Source organism: Leuresthes tenuis, unplaced genomic scaffold (genome assembly GCF_036924035.1).
Source record: "Leuresthes tenuis unplaced genomic scaffold, fLeuTen1.0.hap1 SCAF_6, whole genome shotgun sequence".
Lineage (NCBI taxonomy): Eukaryota > Metazoa > Chordata > Actinopteri > Atheriniformes > Atherinopsidae > Leuresthes > Leuresthes tenuis.
The window spans coordinates 11,768,773-11,787,036 of NW_027325360.1; the positions used below are offsets into that span (position 1 = coordinate 11,768,773).

Consider the following 18,264-nt stretch of genomic DNA (forward strand, 5'->3'; position numbering starts at 1 on the left):
TGTCATTTAAAACTTTCTGCATCTTTTATTCTCTCGCCACAACATTAAAACCACTGACAGACACATGGGGTTTTACATAAATACTCGCAAACTAAAACATTTACTTTTATTAGAGTAACAGCCTCCCCCAGCAGGACAGCAGAGAGCCCTGCAAAGACTGCTTTGAAGGGCTTAAGAGTACCTTTTCAAGCAAAGCAGTGCCAAAGTCGATTTATGACTGGTACTAGAGTCCCTTCTAAGTTTGTTCTAGCCGGGAGCCACTCCATCGTTAGGTCAATCTAACAGTCTCTTAAATACATGTTTGGGCAGGCAGTCTACCTTCACAAAAACAGAAAGAGATTATAGTGTTTGTCACATTTTCCCAACATACTGATGCCTCAATATAATTAGTGTAGTTTATAAATGAGTGTTTTAAACAGTGGGTGGTAGTGAGCTTAGGAACAGTAATACAAGCAGGATTTATAAATCCCTTCTCCAGTGGGATCTATAAAACTGGTTTTATAAAAAAAAAAATACGGAAAGAACTAGTTCCCAGTTAGGCTCTGGGTGCGAACCTGAACTTGCACCACAAAAGTGAAAAAAAAACAGGTGTTCATACATCTTCCAAATTCCCCTGTTACTAATCTGATGGCATCTGTGGGAATCCACACACATTCCCAACCCACAACCCACAGGGCCCAAAGGATCTATTGCGAACATATTGCTACAAAAGGCATCAGGACACCTAAAGATGTTCTTTGTCCACGTCCCATATGAGCCGAGGTGTTCAGGCAACTAAGGAGGACCTCCTCAATATCAGGTATGTGGTCCTAATGTTATAACTGATCTGTGGATCTTTGCTTTTCCATTACTTTTTGCTGTTAAAGTCTGTCTGATGTAATAAAACACCTCTTGAGTAAACTCTTGAGTGCAAGCTAATTCACAAAAGCATCATGGAAATTTTGACAGCATTTCACCTTTAGATGAAATCACCTTTTAAATGGCTGTAACGGTCCCTAGACTCATTGTGCCTATAAGCCAAAGAGCAGCTATGGAAAATTAAGTCGCACTCTAACCTTGCAACACCTGGTTTGGATTTCTATCCCATGTGGGAGTAACTTCTGTTTCTATAGGAAGCCAAACCCTTTTTAAACAAAGAGAACAAAATCCTTCTTAAAGACTTGTGTATGTAGCTTAGATGTAAATGACGGTTTATCTTGCTTGGTGGTTTAGAGATTCATTTCTTCATCTTTACCCGGCAGCATTTGCCGTTTCCTCGACACAAATGTTTGTTTCTCCTCCACAGTTTTGATAAATTTATGCATTTAGCGTCAGGAACTGAGATAAAAGTTTAAATTACAGAGTGGCGTTTGTAGGGCTTTGTGTTTGCATCGTTTTTTAGACTTGATGACTTCTATAATACACTTTAGATATACGCTCTTTCATGCTGTGACTAAGGGATTGAGGGAGTTGACACATCTCAAAAGTCCAGTGTCAGACACAAACACAGAGTGTTTCACCATAATGACCACACAGTGAGGGCATTATCCTCAAGAACCACCAGCATGATGACTACTGGGAGCAAAATCCTATTTTTGTGTCTGCTGTCCATCTGTGTAAGGAGTACTGTGAATGATGGGAGGAAAAATACTGAACCGAGGGTGCATAGAAAACAACAATCTACACACCCGAGTTACAATGGACTTGTGTAGGTGGTCTTTTTTCAGTTAATCCATGTGTTGAATTACCTGTAAGCCTAAGAACACACACAGGTACCAGGGCGGGGTGTCCTCAATGGTATAGATCATATCCATCCTCCTTGCATCGATACTGTCTGTGCTGTCAAGCGTCTCAGATATTGAGCTCTATACACACAAAGACATTAAAAACAACACAAATTATATTTTTATCATTTTTTATAACTTGTTTATCTTGTCTTGTACACTTTGCTTTGTGTAAACAGTAAGGCATCACAGACGGATTAAATCATAGAAAGAAATCAAAGTAGGAAAAGAATGTTAAATACGCATGTTGGAACGACATGTTTGAGCTGTCGTGATGAGGCCTGAATTCAAGGAATGAATAGATAGAAGATTATAAGTTAAGAAAGAAAAATGCACCGTCATAGTGACAGCGAGAAAAGAGCACAAAAGAGGAAGATTGTTCAGTCAGTCTCCGACTCACAGCTCATCAGCACCTTTCTGCACACGTTTCTTGTCTTTTCAAATAGAGAGAATGAGGCGAGCTGAGAGACCATGAACAAAAACCACCTCATAAAAATCTGGGATTTCTTTTGTGGCCAAAAGCTTCATGATGTTACCAACTGGATGTGGTGAAATTTTACTGCTAATTTACAAACCCACTCATAAACATACTGACTAAGTCACTGCACATCTACTTAAACTATGCTCGACACCTTTGTGGCTTTGTCCGTACCCTGCTGTAGCTCCAACATGTACCCCCCATGTCTTTTTTTTAATTTACCCAGTTTAACAGACCGTGATTGGTATTTTTAAACTGTTGTGGTTAATCATCAGAACCAGTTAATCAGTGGGCAAAATATTTCAAACAAGCTTGAACAAAGGAAACGAACGACTGGAAGAGTTGCGTTTAACCCTGTAAGACCCACCATTGCAAATTTACAACATCACTTTTAACAATTCTGAAAAAAGGTCTGCAAATGTTTTTTTTTCTTTTCTCAAGACCACATTTCCATAGTCAGCTGGGTCCTATTGTTTGTCCTCACAACGCTATTGGACAGAAGAAGTGTTTACGCACGACTGAATTTATCTGGATTAAAGTAAGTAAAATTCTTTACATTTTTTTTGTGTTTATTACAGTGTGTAGAACATGTACACATTTAATTATCTTGAAAAACGTTCATCAAACTTGATTTAGAGCTTGTTATGTCTATGTTGTAATTCTACAACGTTGGGCCAGAGTGGTAGTCAAAACGGCCTGTGCTCCGTACAAATTGCATAAGGACACTTCTCACATGATCACAGATTGAAAAAAGTAGAAATTTAAAGTGATGATTCATTGTAACTGTGGTATCATCTGCTGGGTTTCGACTCCTTACATAAAATTAAAAAGAAATAGTGCAGCATGGCAGCGTAGTTCACTTTTAAACGTCAATGACTCATTTCACAGAGGCACATTTTATGCTCCCTCTCAGCTGGGAACATACAGGGTGGCTTTTCTTGTCATAGGGGAGAGCCAAGACCACATCTGACACAATCATTTGAGACAACATGCTTTGACAAATTGTTATGGTACCAAACCACTCTTAAATAAGTTAAAGGATGTGGGGAAAAGGCAAAAAGAAAAGAAGAAAAAAAAGACACTTAAAGTATTGCGAAGACTGCGGTTTACGACATAAGTGTCATAACAAGTACAAGCCTGTAAATATGGGCTTAAGCATTTTTAACCATGTGACTTTGTCTCAGTCAGTTCTTTTTAAACTTTGAAACCAACACTTGTCTGGTCACTTTGGATTGTGTTTCACTTCCATGTTTTTACTCTGACGTTACCTTTTCAGCAACTTGATTTTCCTTAGTGTAGATGGCCATCAGCTCGGTGTTCTCAGTGTCTTGGTCTCCACTGGCACTGCTAACTCCATTTACTACCACCTAAAGACACACAATTCAGATTTTTAAAGTTGGCAGTTTGTGCAATTACAGCTACCACTGTGAGCACCTGTAGGGCAGAATGAGGATGTAAGCTCTGACAAGTTATCAGCTGACAAAGCCAGAAGAAAAGGCAGACATGCTGACAGCATCTAAAAGTGTACAAGTCTAAGCAGAATGCTGTGTGAAAGAACAAATACAATGCCAAATCTAAGACAATTTGTTAAAAAAAAAAAAGTAAACACCCTGGACATGAACATGTGCTTCCTGATATATGCAAACTTGTCACCAAGCAAACAAATTTCTTTGCGAGTGTAAGCATGGGCCACGTGCGAGTGTGTGTTTCTCCAAAATGTGTTTTCAGAAAGAGAAGCCCACCATGGAAAAAAACTGATGATAGCACAGTCATCCATCCGCCCACCCGACTCTGCCGCTACGCTGCAGTTCAGAAGAGGGTTTCGAAGACAAATCTTTGCAGCTCAGTCCCGCAGTTACCTCTACGCAAAACACTTTTCGCACGGAAACAAACAAACTGATTCCAATCGTTTAGCAAAAGTAAAAGCAGCAGAGAAGGCACGTCTCAGCAGGGAAACAAGTATAGCCTCACAATGACTTAATGGGACAATTAAATTCAAAGGAAATTTTTGACTCATAATCTAATTTCTTTTGTGTTCAACTAAACTGCATAAAATCTGTAACTTTGCCATTTATGTTTCTAAAGGAAACCAGCAGACTTTAAAAGATCAGCATCTTTTGAAAACAGTGCCGTAGGCATATTCTTTACTTCGGTTTGCATTCACGTAGTCTGTGTTTCCAGAAGGCTGATGAGTGCAAGTTAGCTGGCTTGTTGGATCTGTTTGGATGTACATCAGCCTCTGAGGATGTTCTCAGGCTCTTAGGCTGCTAAATGTCCCACTGTGTCAATCATTTGGTTGTGAGTGACGTTCTTAAGAGTGGCGACAGTGACAAAACGGAAATTGCGACTCCAGAAAAATCCAGCTGATGAGCCTTGTAAAACTGCAGGACCCAGATTTGTTTTCTCTGTGGATTCACTGCTTTGATAAAAATCAATAATAGCACCTCAACCTGACATAATTATAAAACAGGACACATATTTGGCATCTAAAACATTAATCTGCAAAGTACCATAAATTAGAGCACTTCACTTCTTTAATGTTGTACAACTTCACTAGCAGGTCACAACTTCTCTTGGGAAGTCACAAGGTGTTTCCTGGCCAGATGAGATCTATAATCTACCCCTATTGGCAAGTACTACCTCAGAAATCTTCCATAATGGAAGATGTTCAGGTGCCTAAACAAATTCTGTTTTAAACAACAAGGACCAGCAGTTCTACTCGCAGATCCCTCTCAATACTATCCTGCTCTAGGAGAGAGCCCCACCATCCTCTCCGCTGCTGCAGCGATCCTGCTTGTGCTCCATTTCCTCCCTAATACCTCAGCTCATTTGCACCACTGGATTTGTAAAAAAATAAATCAGAGCTGTGTGTTTGTGTGATTTGACTCAGATAAGTTAGCTCTGTTACCAACCTGCCTATTGAGCCACATGAAGCAGCAGCCTAGTGTCAAGAAGACAAACAAAGGAAATGGACGGGACACTAAATGTGTATGTAGAGGACCGCTCGGTGTGGTGGACTCAAACAAATACAGTAACAAAGGCAACGAAAATCCGGTTCAAGTATGTGCACATGAGTCAAAGATCAGAAGAGGGTTTCTGAGCGTTGGGAAAAGAGGACAGTTATTAGGCTGTGTACAAACCTGTCTTTGTCATTTCTCTTGTACGAGCTTGTTGTTTTTAATTGTCTGGTTTCATCTCTATTACAGCTTTCTTCAAATGTGAAAGAGGACATCAAACAGAGCTACGTACCGGAATAGGGTAGAAGTCTGCGCCATGTTTGCTCTCCTCCTCATACTTTCCACCCTCGCTGCTGCTGTCCATTGATTTGGTGGTGGTGTTCTTCCCCACGCCCATCTTTGCGTCTGTAATGTCGTCCTCTTGCTCAGTCCCTCCTGGGTCTTGCTCTGATGTTAACACTGCAGATGAATCCTTCAGTCCAATGACATCATCCAGGAGTGTCTCACCTGCTTAGAGAAAAATAAACACACAGACAAACAGATTCATATATTGACCCTTGTAAAGGCTTCCAATATCCTAATCTCACTGTGAAGGTCTGAGAACATCAGAGAGGCAGCCAGGTCGTACTTCTTGTTGATCAGTGCACACAAGAACTTATTTATCAGCTAAAAAAAAAAAAAAAAAAAAAAAGTATTCAATGTGTGGAATAGGATTGTACAAATAGCTACATTTGCCTTTTTATTCCACACCACACGCTTTCAGTTCTCTTTTCAGCAGATGCAGGTGTTCTTGGTTGCTATAGATAAAAAAAAATCCCCTTGAAAGAGTCTTGATCAGCTAATCACGTAGTCATTGAGTATCCTAATTTCTGCCCAACTGCTCAAGTCGTTTTTCAGATGAAAATGTCAGGAAAGAACAGATTCCAACATTTTAATTATGAGGATTTGCTGATTTTCTTTGTCTATATGCTTCTTTCGACCGTCAGTCAGACAAAAACAACAGTCAAAAGATGCTACAACGATATTAAAGGTCATCTAACATTATCTGTGAACTAACTGTCCAGACTGTTAAGAAATTGTTCAAGATATGAATCAGTGAATAAAATGATCATTTGTTGCAACGTGAACCATTTGAGAAATGATTTGGGCACTAAAATGAGCTCAGCTGGGAAGTTCAACACTGTTGCCAACCGATCACTGACTGATAGACACAAAAAGAGGGGAAGGCATAGAGAGAGGAGAGATTATGAAAAGGGTCGTGAGAGAGGAGGGTCTGAGAGAAAGAAAGCAAAGAGAAATAACAGTTGGGAGATGATTTAAAAAAAAAAAAAAAAAAAAAAAGCAGCAGAGGCAGAAAGAGGAATGTCAGTTTGTTCTATCAGGCGTGGGGAGGTTGTTTCTAAGTCCTGGAGTTGTGTCAACTTCAGTGAAGTTCATCCACCACCCTTTTTCTCACCGTTTTGACTCACGCTCACATACCTCAGTCGGTTTCTTCTGTTAAATTTGCCGTCATTTGACCAAAGTCATAAACGGTTCGTTTCTGTTGGACTATCTATTCAACCAATTCGAATGGCATACAAATATTCAGCGTTTTCAACTGAAGTTCATTGTATATCTTATAAAAAAAGATCTTGAGGTTCTTGTTCATGATCAAATAAAGCTGGACTTGTATCAAAGCGAGAGATTCTTTTGTGCACATTATGTGAAAAGAAAACACTTTCCCTACAAATGATGGACAGTAAATGGAGCTCTGGGCTTCAGATAAACACGATACTGCAAGAGAAATCTTCAATCCTACTGTTGGCATTTCAGAAAACTGGTTTAAACTTGTTTACAAAAACTAGCAGCATCTTCGCGTTGAACTCATTAACCAAATAGAGCGAGTATACAAACCACATCCCATGGAATTAAACTGCATAATGCATGAATGCTCGGGGTCAGCTGAGTGCTGCAACACTCCTTTGGAGCCACCTATAAATATTGATCCAGGCCTCCAAACAAATTATAGTCAGAGGATTGTGTTTCCTTCTTCTCGCTCAACTCCAACACAAAGCTGCTTTATCATTCAAAGGGTTATTCAATTCACTTCACTTTGAAAACAAGTTACCATACCAACTTTGCCCTTCTTGATAAAAACATTGTTTTACCATTACAGCAAATTAACCCAAATCCATTTAAAAACGTTTCATCCTTTCCTATGACTGATATTTTCCATGAGGGGTCGAGAGGCTGATGCTCTTCGTACTCACAGACCCAAACGCTCCAATTTATAAGGTAAATCAAGACTATCCTTTGGACAAGTTTTCTCACAAACTTAACATTCAAAACTACGGTAAGCCTGAGAGTTTACAGTCCTGTATTAAATCTACACAGAGCCTACATTAATGCAGGTGTAATGGTTTGTCTGTGTTGCTCATGCAACCATTTAAGTGCCATTTGGCAGCGAGACAAACAAAGGTGAAACCATTCATTAAAGGATGCAGCTCCTTTTTTTTTTTTTTCCTGTCTTACATGAGTCACTTCGAGTTACTTTAACTAGAAATTACTCCTATGTGCCGTTTGACTTTATTGACTATGAGCTGCACGCTCATAATACTGGTTACTGAGTTTGTACTATGAGCAAGACGAATAAAATACAGCCCATTTTAGATGACTTTAGTATCATCTTTACACGAAAAACACGTTTTCTGCTGCGTTTAAACAGCATACCAAGCAGAAATAAAAGATGATGATCTCATGGCCAATTCATGTCGACCTGGGGAACGCTGCATCCTCCATCTCTCTACACGTTTCATGCCAGCTCTCCCCTGCCAACAAATATAAAAGACTTTCTAAAATTCTAGACCCCCCTGCACCCTCCTAAGCCACTATCCTTGCTTGCAGTGTAAGATGTTGGGACAGGTGTAATACCTAGTTGACACATCCCATCACTCCTGTCAAGCTGGGCGGCTGGGAGCATCTGTGTGGAAGGAGCAAGAGAGAGGGAAAGAAGGAGGCAGTAGAAGAAGAGAGGACGAGAGCAAAGAGAAGAAGAGAAGGGGGAGGAGGCACAGAGGAGAAACACAGAGGGGGGTCAAGGATAAGGAGGGAGGTGAGACAAAAGTTAATTTGACAGATAGCATTTAATCACAAACAAAACGTATTAGTGTGACTGACGTGCTGATTAGAATTCAGATTATAAGGTGGAATCTGGCTGGAGACACCTGTATCAGACAAGTGCCAGACATAAAATAGAGCCTTTCATAAGCGTTAAAGGAGAGAGGACGAGATCCAGGAACGGGCTTCATTTTTTGAGCTGATGTGAGAAATTGATGGATAGACTCATAGCATCAACTTACATTTAACATTTTTTTAGAGCACCAGCTTAACAATAAAAAATAAATCCTCTTTGTAGGGAGATTTGACCAATCAGATGTCATACAGTGATTTAAACAGCAGCTACTCAAATGCAAACTACCAAAGGGCCAGTAGCTGGGCTTTTCTCTAATACTACCAACTCGCATCTTCTTATTTCTTCCTGATAAAACCCTTTTGCATCAGTGGATAATGCCAATGACAGTAGCTGTTACTAAGCTGAAGATGAAACAACTGTCAGGCATCTTAGACAAAATACTTGTTACTCACAAACCTTAAGACCTCACTTAAGAATTCAATCATATTCTGTATACTTTTCTGAAGTATTGTACATGCCGTTTAATCACATCCTGTGGGCTGAATCTGGCCTGAATCCACTCATTTCTTGACTTTTGATCCCAACACACTCCCAAATAATTAACCATTGTCAAATATAATGTTCACGTGTGATAGAAATGATGGCCAGAACTACAAAAATAAGACCCATGTGATAATAAACCACACTCTGTTTATAATGCCATATAATGACAAGTCATCTGTTATACCATTAAAGGAGAAGTTCACCCAAAATCAAACATTTATTCCTCTAGCCTGCCAATAATCCATCTACATTGTTTAGGCGCCAATTGTTTCGTTTTGGAGATTATCGACTGAACTGAACATGATGAACCTGGCTGGTACTTCACTTATGGAGCACTAAAAACAACATTAACATTTACAAAAGTTGTGGTGACCAGTTTTATGAAACATCCATTTTATTTCTACCTGCAAGAAAACAATTTAGCATGAACCACTTTAAAAAAAGGAATTGAACAGTTTTAAAGTATTTCAGCCCCTTCATCACACCACCTTAAAACCATCCTTTTTAGACTTCTGTTACACTTTCATCAACTCAAATTCTTGGCGCTTACACGATCAGGGAAACATCTTTTGTGCCCGACAAAATTTAATAAACAAATCCTATAAGTTTGAGGGCAAAGTCACAACAATATTAGCCATCGAAATCAGTTATTTGTGCATCCCCTGTGAATCACATCTGAAAGAGTACCTTTGTTACTGTTATCTGTAGAGCAGAGGAACATCTCTGGCTGTACTGATGTGACATTTTGCGACATTTGAGTTACTTCACTGCCCTTTTGGAATCGTGGGAGCTTTCTTCTACATAACGAAAAATAGAAAAAAAACAAAACAAAGCAAGTAAATCCTGCAGGACCAATTGGTCAAATATCCACTGATGGAGGAAACACCATCCTGATCGGCAGCTGACAGAAAACAGTCCAAAGGGACAGAAGTCACAGCGACGTTTGTAATTGTTCTTTGACGAGCTGAAACAAAAGAAACTGATGACTCCCCCCCGCCCAATTTTTTTTTGGGACCTTTAAGCACCACCAGAGCCACCGTGTTCAAGTGTATAGGCAAAGGTAGAAATTTCGACTGGTGAATCATCCAAAATGATGGAATTAAAAAATGGTACGGTGCGCCAGAGGAAAAAAGCATATGTCTGATTTGGGTTGAACATTCCCTCTCAGTCGCATTTTAACTGGCAGAATCTGCACAGAGCACATGAAAACTGAGCGAATAATTGACCTCCGTGCTGACCAGCCTCTGGCTCTCACAGCACTGTGCATCAGCTGTGAGATGTGGAGTGTGACAGAAAGTATCCCCGCAGCCTCTGGGTGACTTAAGGTCTGATGAGGCGTGCGCTAACGCCAGAAGAGCAATGCTATTGTAGCATGAAATCCTCAAAGGCCCAGCGTCACTGTTGCCCAAGAGACAAAAACAAAAAACAAAAAAAACACTCACTTTGACTCGTGTGTGATTTCTGTCTGCTGGTGTTGGCTGGGAATACGTCCACATACATAGACACAAACAAAACATCAGACAACCAGCAGAAAACAAGGGAGACATTGGGAACTGGAGCGAGAGAAGGGAGGGTGGAACGTGGTTATGTAACAGAAGAGAAATCTGCAGTTTCATCAAAAATAACTTCACATGTGCGAAAGAAAATGTAGATAAGAAGCAGAGAAGGTGTGTTCGCGTGTAAGAGACAGGAATGAAGAAAGATGGGGGGGGGGGAGGGGGGAAAGCCGTGAAGAAAAAGGAGGAGAAGAGGAACAACGATAACTGCTGTGGTAATTTTAACTCATCCCGGAATACACAGCCTGGTGGACACTTACCGCCTGGATCTATAACCATGGTAACCTGATCTGTGGCTCATTCGCAGGCTTGAGCTGTGATGTGTGGGATTCCACCAGAGAAGGACAAGCCAGATGTTTGCGTTACTGGTTTAATCTAGTACTAAAACACCTTGAGAGTGTGCATCAACGTTTAGACTGTACTGTGCTATCCCTGCAGCGTGACTCCATTCTGCTTCGGGACAAAGATTTACAACAGCTCATTATAAAAAAAGGCATAAGACAGGGATATTTTTTTCAGTTGTAAATCTTCATCACGGACTAAAATCACAGTTGGATAGAAAAGCATATTTGGACAAAGGCTGCGACAAATTAATTTTATTCCATTACAGATTCATCTGCCAATCACCAAAGTGATTGTTTTGTGTCACCACAACCAGATAATATGAACTTTGCTTTGAGCTTCCAACAGAGATTGAGATAAAAATGTAGAAAATAAAATGGTCAATGGACTGTACTTGTATAGCACCACTCATAGCGCTTTCACACTACATGTCACATATTCGCCCAGTCACTGCTTTTTTGTTCATTCACACACATTCATACACCACTGAACACATCGGAAGGCAACGTGGGGTTCATTGTCTTGCCCAAGGACACTTTGACATGCGACCGGAGAAGCCTGGAGTCGAACCACCGACACTTCCGATTGGCAGCTGTAAAAATCAGTTACAGGTTTGAGCTCCTTTTAACAGATTTAAGATTTCAGGCTTTTTAGGATTTCATTTGTCAAACATCAGCTTCTATGCTGCTACTCTTGTGATTTCCTCCAACTTAAGCTAAGTTTATCGTGTATTACTAAAAGCTGTGCAGTTAAAAACAAAAAAAAAACACTGTCCAGGGCTCTAGACTTTAAACTTTTTGCACCGATGAGCCCAAATTTTTTTCTAATTTTTGACTGCATCGCATTCAACACCGCAGTTTTACAAATTCACTCTTTTTTAAAAAACAGCTGCCTGTCTTTTTAGGCAATATTGACTGTTAAATGATTAACGAACAATCTGGTCAACGTAAAGTTCTTTATTTGAAGCACAATTCCACAAGACGGGTAACTAACTGAAAAGTGTTGGTGCTTAAAGTGCTTCACTGAGCTGAAATTCAAACTGAAAACATCTCAAGATAAATGAAATTAAAAAATTGAAAGTGTTTTAAGGACTCCAGTCAGTTACTACACTGGTCACCAAGAGCAGCAAATGCTTTATTTGAGGCAGCATAAATTCCTAAAACAAATACAAAGATAATACCATTTACTTCCCAGATCAAGAGTCTATAATGCTACTTTTTAACCCTTTTTTAAGACTTCAGAACCCTGTTTATGACTTTCGCACGAATCAGGCCTTAATTTAAAATTCTTCACGAAGAAGTTGTCAATCGTTCTTTTCATCTCATCATCTGTAGCTATTTCCACTCTAAAATCTGATGGATCTAGGCCACTCACCTCTCTCTATCTGACCGCAGCACACACATTTTCAAACGTACAGGAATATCCGGACTGCGGCCAATCAGAGGGGGTCCCGTCCTTCACTATCTCTGATTGGTTTAAACCACGTTTTAAGCCTAACGTGTGTCTGTTGTTGAACTAAAGGGAGGCTTTCAGAGACTTTTCTAAAAAATTTTTTTTACTTCAAATGGCTGGTCTCACCAGTGCAACCTCAGATTTTTTTTTTTTTTAATTTTTTGTTTTTTTTAGTCGCACCGTTGAGAAATTAGGTCGCACTCTAGAGCCCTCCTGTGTGAAGTAGTGAAAATTTCCACCATGGACTGAGAGTTAATAAGAACCTAAACTGACAAAACAGCCAAATTAAAAAAAAAAAAAAAAAAAAAAAAAGAAAGACTGAAGACCATAAATTAACTTTATGAATCACTGTACTCTTTGACCTGGACGGATAAAAAAAACAAAACAAACATAGTATAGCGTCTAACATTCTTCTAATCTATAAAATGTTAATAGCTGACGGGTCACATCCTGCTACGAATGCAGTTTATCGGGTTTTGAACGGTTTCACGGATGTCACGTGATGCATACAAACATCCTTTTTAGGATAAGCTGCTTTAAAGTTTCACAATTTACATGTGCTGAACTGCACAATCTGTATTATTCAACCTTGTAAAAGCAGTTACCTTCCTCTGAAGTTTAACAAGCAAATAAATGTCAAGTGACCCGTTACAGTTCAGCTGCAACATCTGACCAAAGGAAATAAAGATAATGCCCTTCAAAGACACGGGCCTATAGTTAAAGGTGTATGAATGTGCAGGTCGCGTGAGACAGCGGGGGGGCAGCGGGAGACACCTTATATGACAGAGTACACGTGAGAGGTTTCCATTTCACCACAGAGGGGAGAGAATGTAAAGCAGCAGCAAGGTCATGTTTACACTGGTGAGCTCCCCGCCAGTCACATAGATAAGATGGGTTTGTCTTAACAGATGTTTCGATACAGAAGGAATGAGAAGGCCCGCCGACCCATATGTGCAGAGTGCGACTGTAAATACTTCTAAATGTGCCAAAGATAGCAACAAATATGCCACCATCACCTTCCAGCTGATTTTTATGAATGAATTCATAAGGAAAACACAAAACAATAAATCAAAAATATAAAATGGTTGTTTTAAAAGCAGTTTTTTCCCCAGTTTTTTTAAATAATTGGAAAAAAGTTATGAATGTGCATTTTCTAATCTGGAAACGGCAAACTGACTTGACTAATGAACAACTATGACCATTATTGCAGATTAATTTTGTTCCTAATTTGAGCTACCACAACAGCGTGAATCATCAGAGTGAAACTAAAATGCTTTTAAAAGGACAAAATTAGTAGCCAAGTAAGCAAAAACACCACAATTCAACCTTAAACTTGGACAGATTTTCTTTTCCCCAGTCGATTTGAATGCTTTGCTTCCATAGTAACCAGCATCCAAACATTCAAATGTTTCAAATCAAATGCAAACCTTTCCTTGACAGCAGTCTGTCTTCAGACCAAACTCACTCCTGACAAAGCAGCAGAATGTTTAGTTCAGCTTCAACCAATTTCATCAACATTGTCTATTCTTATAAAAAAAAAAAAAAGGTCCCTCAGTGACTGAGCAGCCTTATTTTTCAGCATAAAGTATGATTTACCACTACTTCATATAATTTGCTATTCATTTCTGCATAGGCTCTATTAAAAGAAGTGAAGCACTGATGCAGTTTCCACTAAATTTATCAACACTTTCAGAGCAGCATGGTTTTTAGGAGCACATTTTGTGGTTCTAGGGCATAACCCGTCAGCACTACTTTTAAACAGACCAAACTAATCCAAAAAGCTCAGTTGAAACAACCATTTCCTTCTACTTTCCCCTTTGACAAGCCTGTCGGGCCGATGCTGTATTCATTTCAAGGAGAGCATACTTGCTGTGTCATGCTGGCTCTCTGTTGCAAAAACAATTCATTCTTATCAGCCACACACAGATCCTGCCATTGCGTTTGATAACACATGATCAATTACGAAACTTACAAGAAGAATCAAATGTCAGAATGGACATTTTCCAAAAAAAAGAAGAAAAAAAAGAAGAAAAAAAAAGCCCCCTCACATAACCACACGAGCACGTGTTGTGTGAGCTATTCTTGTTTTGTAACCTGAACATGTAATCCAAAGACTTCATTGACTTGCATGTGCAGAGGCACCTCGACTGCTGGACGATTTGTTTTGACGTGTGCTGCTCAAATGTAGGTTAGAACTATAAAAACAGGAATATTTGCCTTTTGGTTTAGCAGCATTTGAGCAGCCAGAAGTGCTGCATCACTTCAGGACTTCTGGGGATCCACTTCAACTCTCTGCCTTCTTTTCCCAATTATGAAGCCCAGAGAGCGATCGGGTCCGGACTATTCAATACACATTTCAAATAGACCACAGCTGCACAAAATTAACTGTGAAAAACTGTTCTTCATCAACAACTTCCAGACTTGGTGTATGTGCAGATACGTTATTCAACATTATGACCGTTCTGAAGCCTTTTAAGGGTTATACACCAAGGAGACGCCCATGGTGGGTTGGACAAACACAGTTCTCAACTAGTGAAACCAAAGAGGACAGAGACTCTCAGCTTTTGGCTGCATTTCCATCCTGTCCTCAAACGGCACCCCCAGACTCGCACAGCGTGCCATCAGCAGCACATGAAAGAGAGAAGTTTCTCACAGTTGTTCTCAGACAAGTTATACTGGAACTGTACACTTTGTATAGGTTGTTCAACCTCCCACAGCCTCAGGCATTTTTCCATTAAGCCCTGCAGGGATATAAGTTGAAAGTATCCATTGTTGCTTGAGGTTGATTGAATCTTTTAAGCCAACGTGAGCCAGACTCCTGCGGCTACTCGCTGTCGAGCAACCAGTTTCACTAATTCGTACAGTTACCGTAGAAACTTCGCTCAGTCCCTTCAACGGTTGGAATTATCAACTGAAAATGCCCAACCCGAGACATCAAACAGACAGAGATTTCAAACAAATAGTTGGAAATTACATAAAAAGTGGGTCACCACAGAGGAAACGTTGCGATTGCACTGCATTACAACACAAGTTAAAGGCTGCATGTGTGCCGACACATTTCAAACGGCAAAACTGGGTTACCTTTCAGTGATGCTCAGCAGCCTGTAATACAGAGTTAAGATACTACACGGTGTAGTGTGCACCTCCAATTCCAGCCGATGTTCACAAACATAATGCAGAGATGCAGCTTCATTTCGTTATTGATTAATCCACAGGTTAGGGTTCATTGGCTTTGTCAGCTCGATGCCAGAAAATATTAGGAAACAGCTCTCAGACGTCTGGACTCTTCCTGGAACACGGGCTGCTAACAGAGGCATTCGGTTTACAAAAAGACAATGTCATACTGGTGAGGCTGCAGTAACCATAGAAAACTTCATGCATAACGGCTCCTCGAATGCTTCAAAGCTTTGACTGTTGCCATGGTAATCAACATTTTGAATCAGAATTTAAATGCTTTGTTTTATAAATGGCGAACAAAATGCAGTAACTAAAATGATTAGCTATACGTCACTATTAATCATTAATCAGGAGTTGTTGTCAGAGGACGTTTAATCTTCGTGTCACAGCTCTTATCCAACGTTCGCAGCACTGACACCATTATGGTGCCAAGTGAGCAACTCAGAAGCAACAGCTGCTCGAGAAAGATGGTAAAAAAGTCAAGCATTTGGATCGAGACAATCATCTGACATAACTCTGAAATATACGAGGTGAAGCCCACAAAGTGGAGGGTCAGACATCCAAACTCAAACACGGTTGCATTTAATGCTGTTGCATTAATGTTGGAGCTATAGAATAAAACACACACACACACACTCTACAGGAGAAGTTTTCAGCCTGACATGAAGCATGAAGGTGTAACAAGGGAGAGGACTGACAAAACAAATAAGGCCAGGAAAGATAAGGAGAGGCACGATATGACGACCATCACCGAGACCCGGGTGGACAGAGCACAGAAACCAGTGACTGACTCACTGAACACAGTCCTCAAACACAAAGTGAGATCATGCTGCTCTACAATGAGGGTGACCACAAGGGACTGGGTTTCCAGACTGACCAAAGAAAAACGACTTAGACAGGACAGCTCTGTGATAATAAATTCAGCGTTTTGGTTTACAGCCTCTTGACCTGGTAACATTAATGTGGACGTACATCATTTTTAACATTAGAGCTCCTAATGAGGATATAGGAGCAGACCTCACGTGGTACACTTCCAGCAGAACGAGACACAGAAAGCCAATTAGTAATCCTCTTTAGTGTGCTGCTACCAGTCCATACATCATCTGTCAGGCTGCTGATTAAATTTTGATGAAACTTAGACATGATGTGGGTCACTGGACGGTTCTGTTTTTTTAACATGTATATATGAATGGCACCAACTGACCTGAAGAAATGTCACGTGACTTAAAAAAAGCTTCAGATGACGCACATTTTTCTTATTACATCATTTATTCAAAAACCAGGCTGCAGCTATTCATCCTGTTCGTCATAAATGCTTTGCGGCATCGATTTCTCGATAACACAGTGAGTCATAGGTGGGCAAGGTCAGAAAAGCTAAAAGATCAGATTTGTTTTCGCTGGCCAACACTTTCTGGCATTTCAAATGTGACGGAGAAACATTGCTGAGAATCTTCCTCAAATTGGCTTGAAGGAAAAAAAAAAAACGCTTTAATCATAACTAATGAACAAAATAGTCACCAAATGCTTTAATCAACAAATCAGTTCAAAGGCTAACTGGTTCAGTTGTGTTGGATCAACTTCTTCTACGAGATGAAGCTTCAGAGTACATAAACAAGTTTATTCTGGATTACTGCCCAATCACCTGTGGTAGATCCACTTGGGTACCTTCAGATAATGCAGACCAGGAGTTAAAAGGTCTTTATGGATCCAGTCGGCGTGACGACCACATTCTGAGACGGGTCTCGCTGTGCTGAAGTCTCCCTCAGATGGGGGAAGTCTTTATTCATGCAGCTTTTCAGGCCTGGGGAAGTCTTCCAGGAGTCTCTTAGGACTTGTGAGAATCACTACAGAAAAAAAAAACTTGAGTGTGCTTCAGAGTGTTTGAGTCTCACTCTGACATAAATGCAAGGTCTTTGAATACTAAGTGAATGAGTAAGAGCGACACAAAGAACCTCTCCTGCACATGTGAAACCAACCAGATTAAAACGACTTGAAATTTACACGGCAAACATTGACGTAAGCACAAAAGTGTGGTTAAGTTGAAATCAACAATAACTCAATGAGTGACCTTTATGGCTTTGTCCACCCACATGTACAGAAACTCTATTAAAAGCTAATTTCGTCCTCTAATGTATTACACCAGGGGAGCCAGATGTGAACCACTAAATCTTAAGTATGTCTTCTCCATTTTAAGAGCGCAGGTTGCCGTAGACAGTAACGGGCAACAGTGACACGATCAAACAGACAGTGGCATTACATTTTTTTTCCTTTGTTAAGCATGGCTGTTTGATATAACAAAGGAGTAATCAGAGAGCATCACCTCACAACCACCACTCACTGGTGCTGAGGGGAATAAATGACTCGATGTTGATTCACAGCTGATTTTAGCTTATGAGGTTAATACAGCTGGACAGTCTGCGTTATGCAACAATCATATGGCATGCTATGCTGCCTTTGGCCCCAAAATCTCCATCTTACTCCATTTCTTTCATCACACAAGCACAACCCGACGCCCAGGAAGAGTGGACGTGCAGTCGCTGATAGTGAAAGTTTCCTTTTCTTTACTCAGCAGCGTGATTGACTAAAACAATGACTTCAAAACAGAAGTGAAAGTTATTTTTGTACAGATGGTTTTTTTTTTCAATAAAAAAAAAAAAAACACCCACATGCTGAACTGTTTACCACACACACACACACACACACACACACCTGCATAGCATGACCCAACACCACAGTGTGATCTTAGTCACGTGTTGCCTACTGCAAACAGGGCAAAGAATGATTTCTACGGCCCTGTTCACCTTAGCTTGGCCCGTCATCCTGT

General features: G+C 40.2%; 1 protein-coding gene across 5 annotated transcripts in view; it reads right to left on the reverse strand.

Annotated features, from left to right (window-relative positions):
- Positions 1 to 18,264, reverse strand: part of slc23a2 (solute carrier family 23 member 2) — a 38,982-nt gene that overhangs the window by 16,820 nt on the left and 3,898 nt on the right. For 2 of the 5 annotated variants that reach the window (XM_072387634.1, XM_072387630.1), the window contains exons 2-4: positions 5,491 to 5,708; positions 3,510 to 3,608; positions 1,728 to 1,844 (exon numbers count right to left, since the gene is read on the reverse strand). In XM_072387634.1, coding sequence (XP_072243735.1) covers positions 1,728 to 1,844; positions 3,510 to 3,608; positions 5,491 to 5,595 — 321 coding nt within the window. In that variant the 5' untranslated portion in view covers positions 5,596 to 5,708. Of the gene's footprint in view, positions 1 to 1,727; positions 1,845 to 3,509; positions 3,609 to 5,490; positions 5,709 to 8,108; positions 8,158 to 18,264 lie in introns of all 5 variants that reach the window. The other 3 variants (XM_072387632.1, XM_072387631.1, XM_072387633.1) reach the window with 3 other exon arrangements.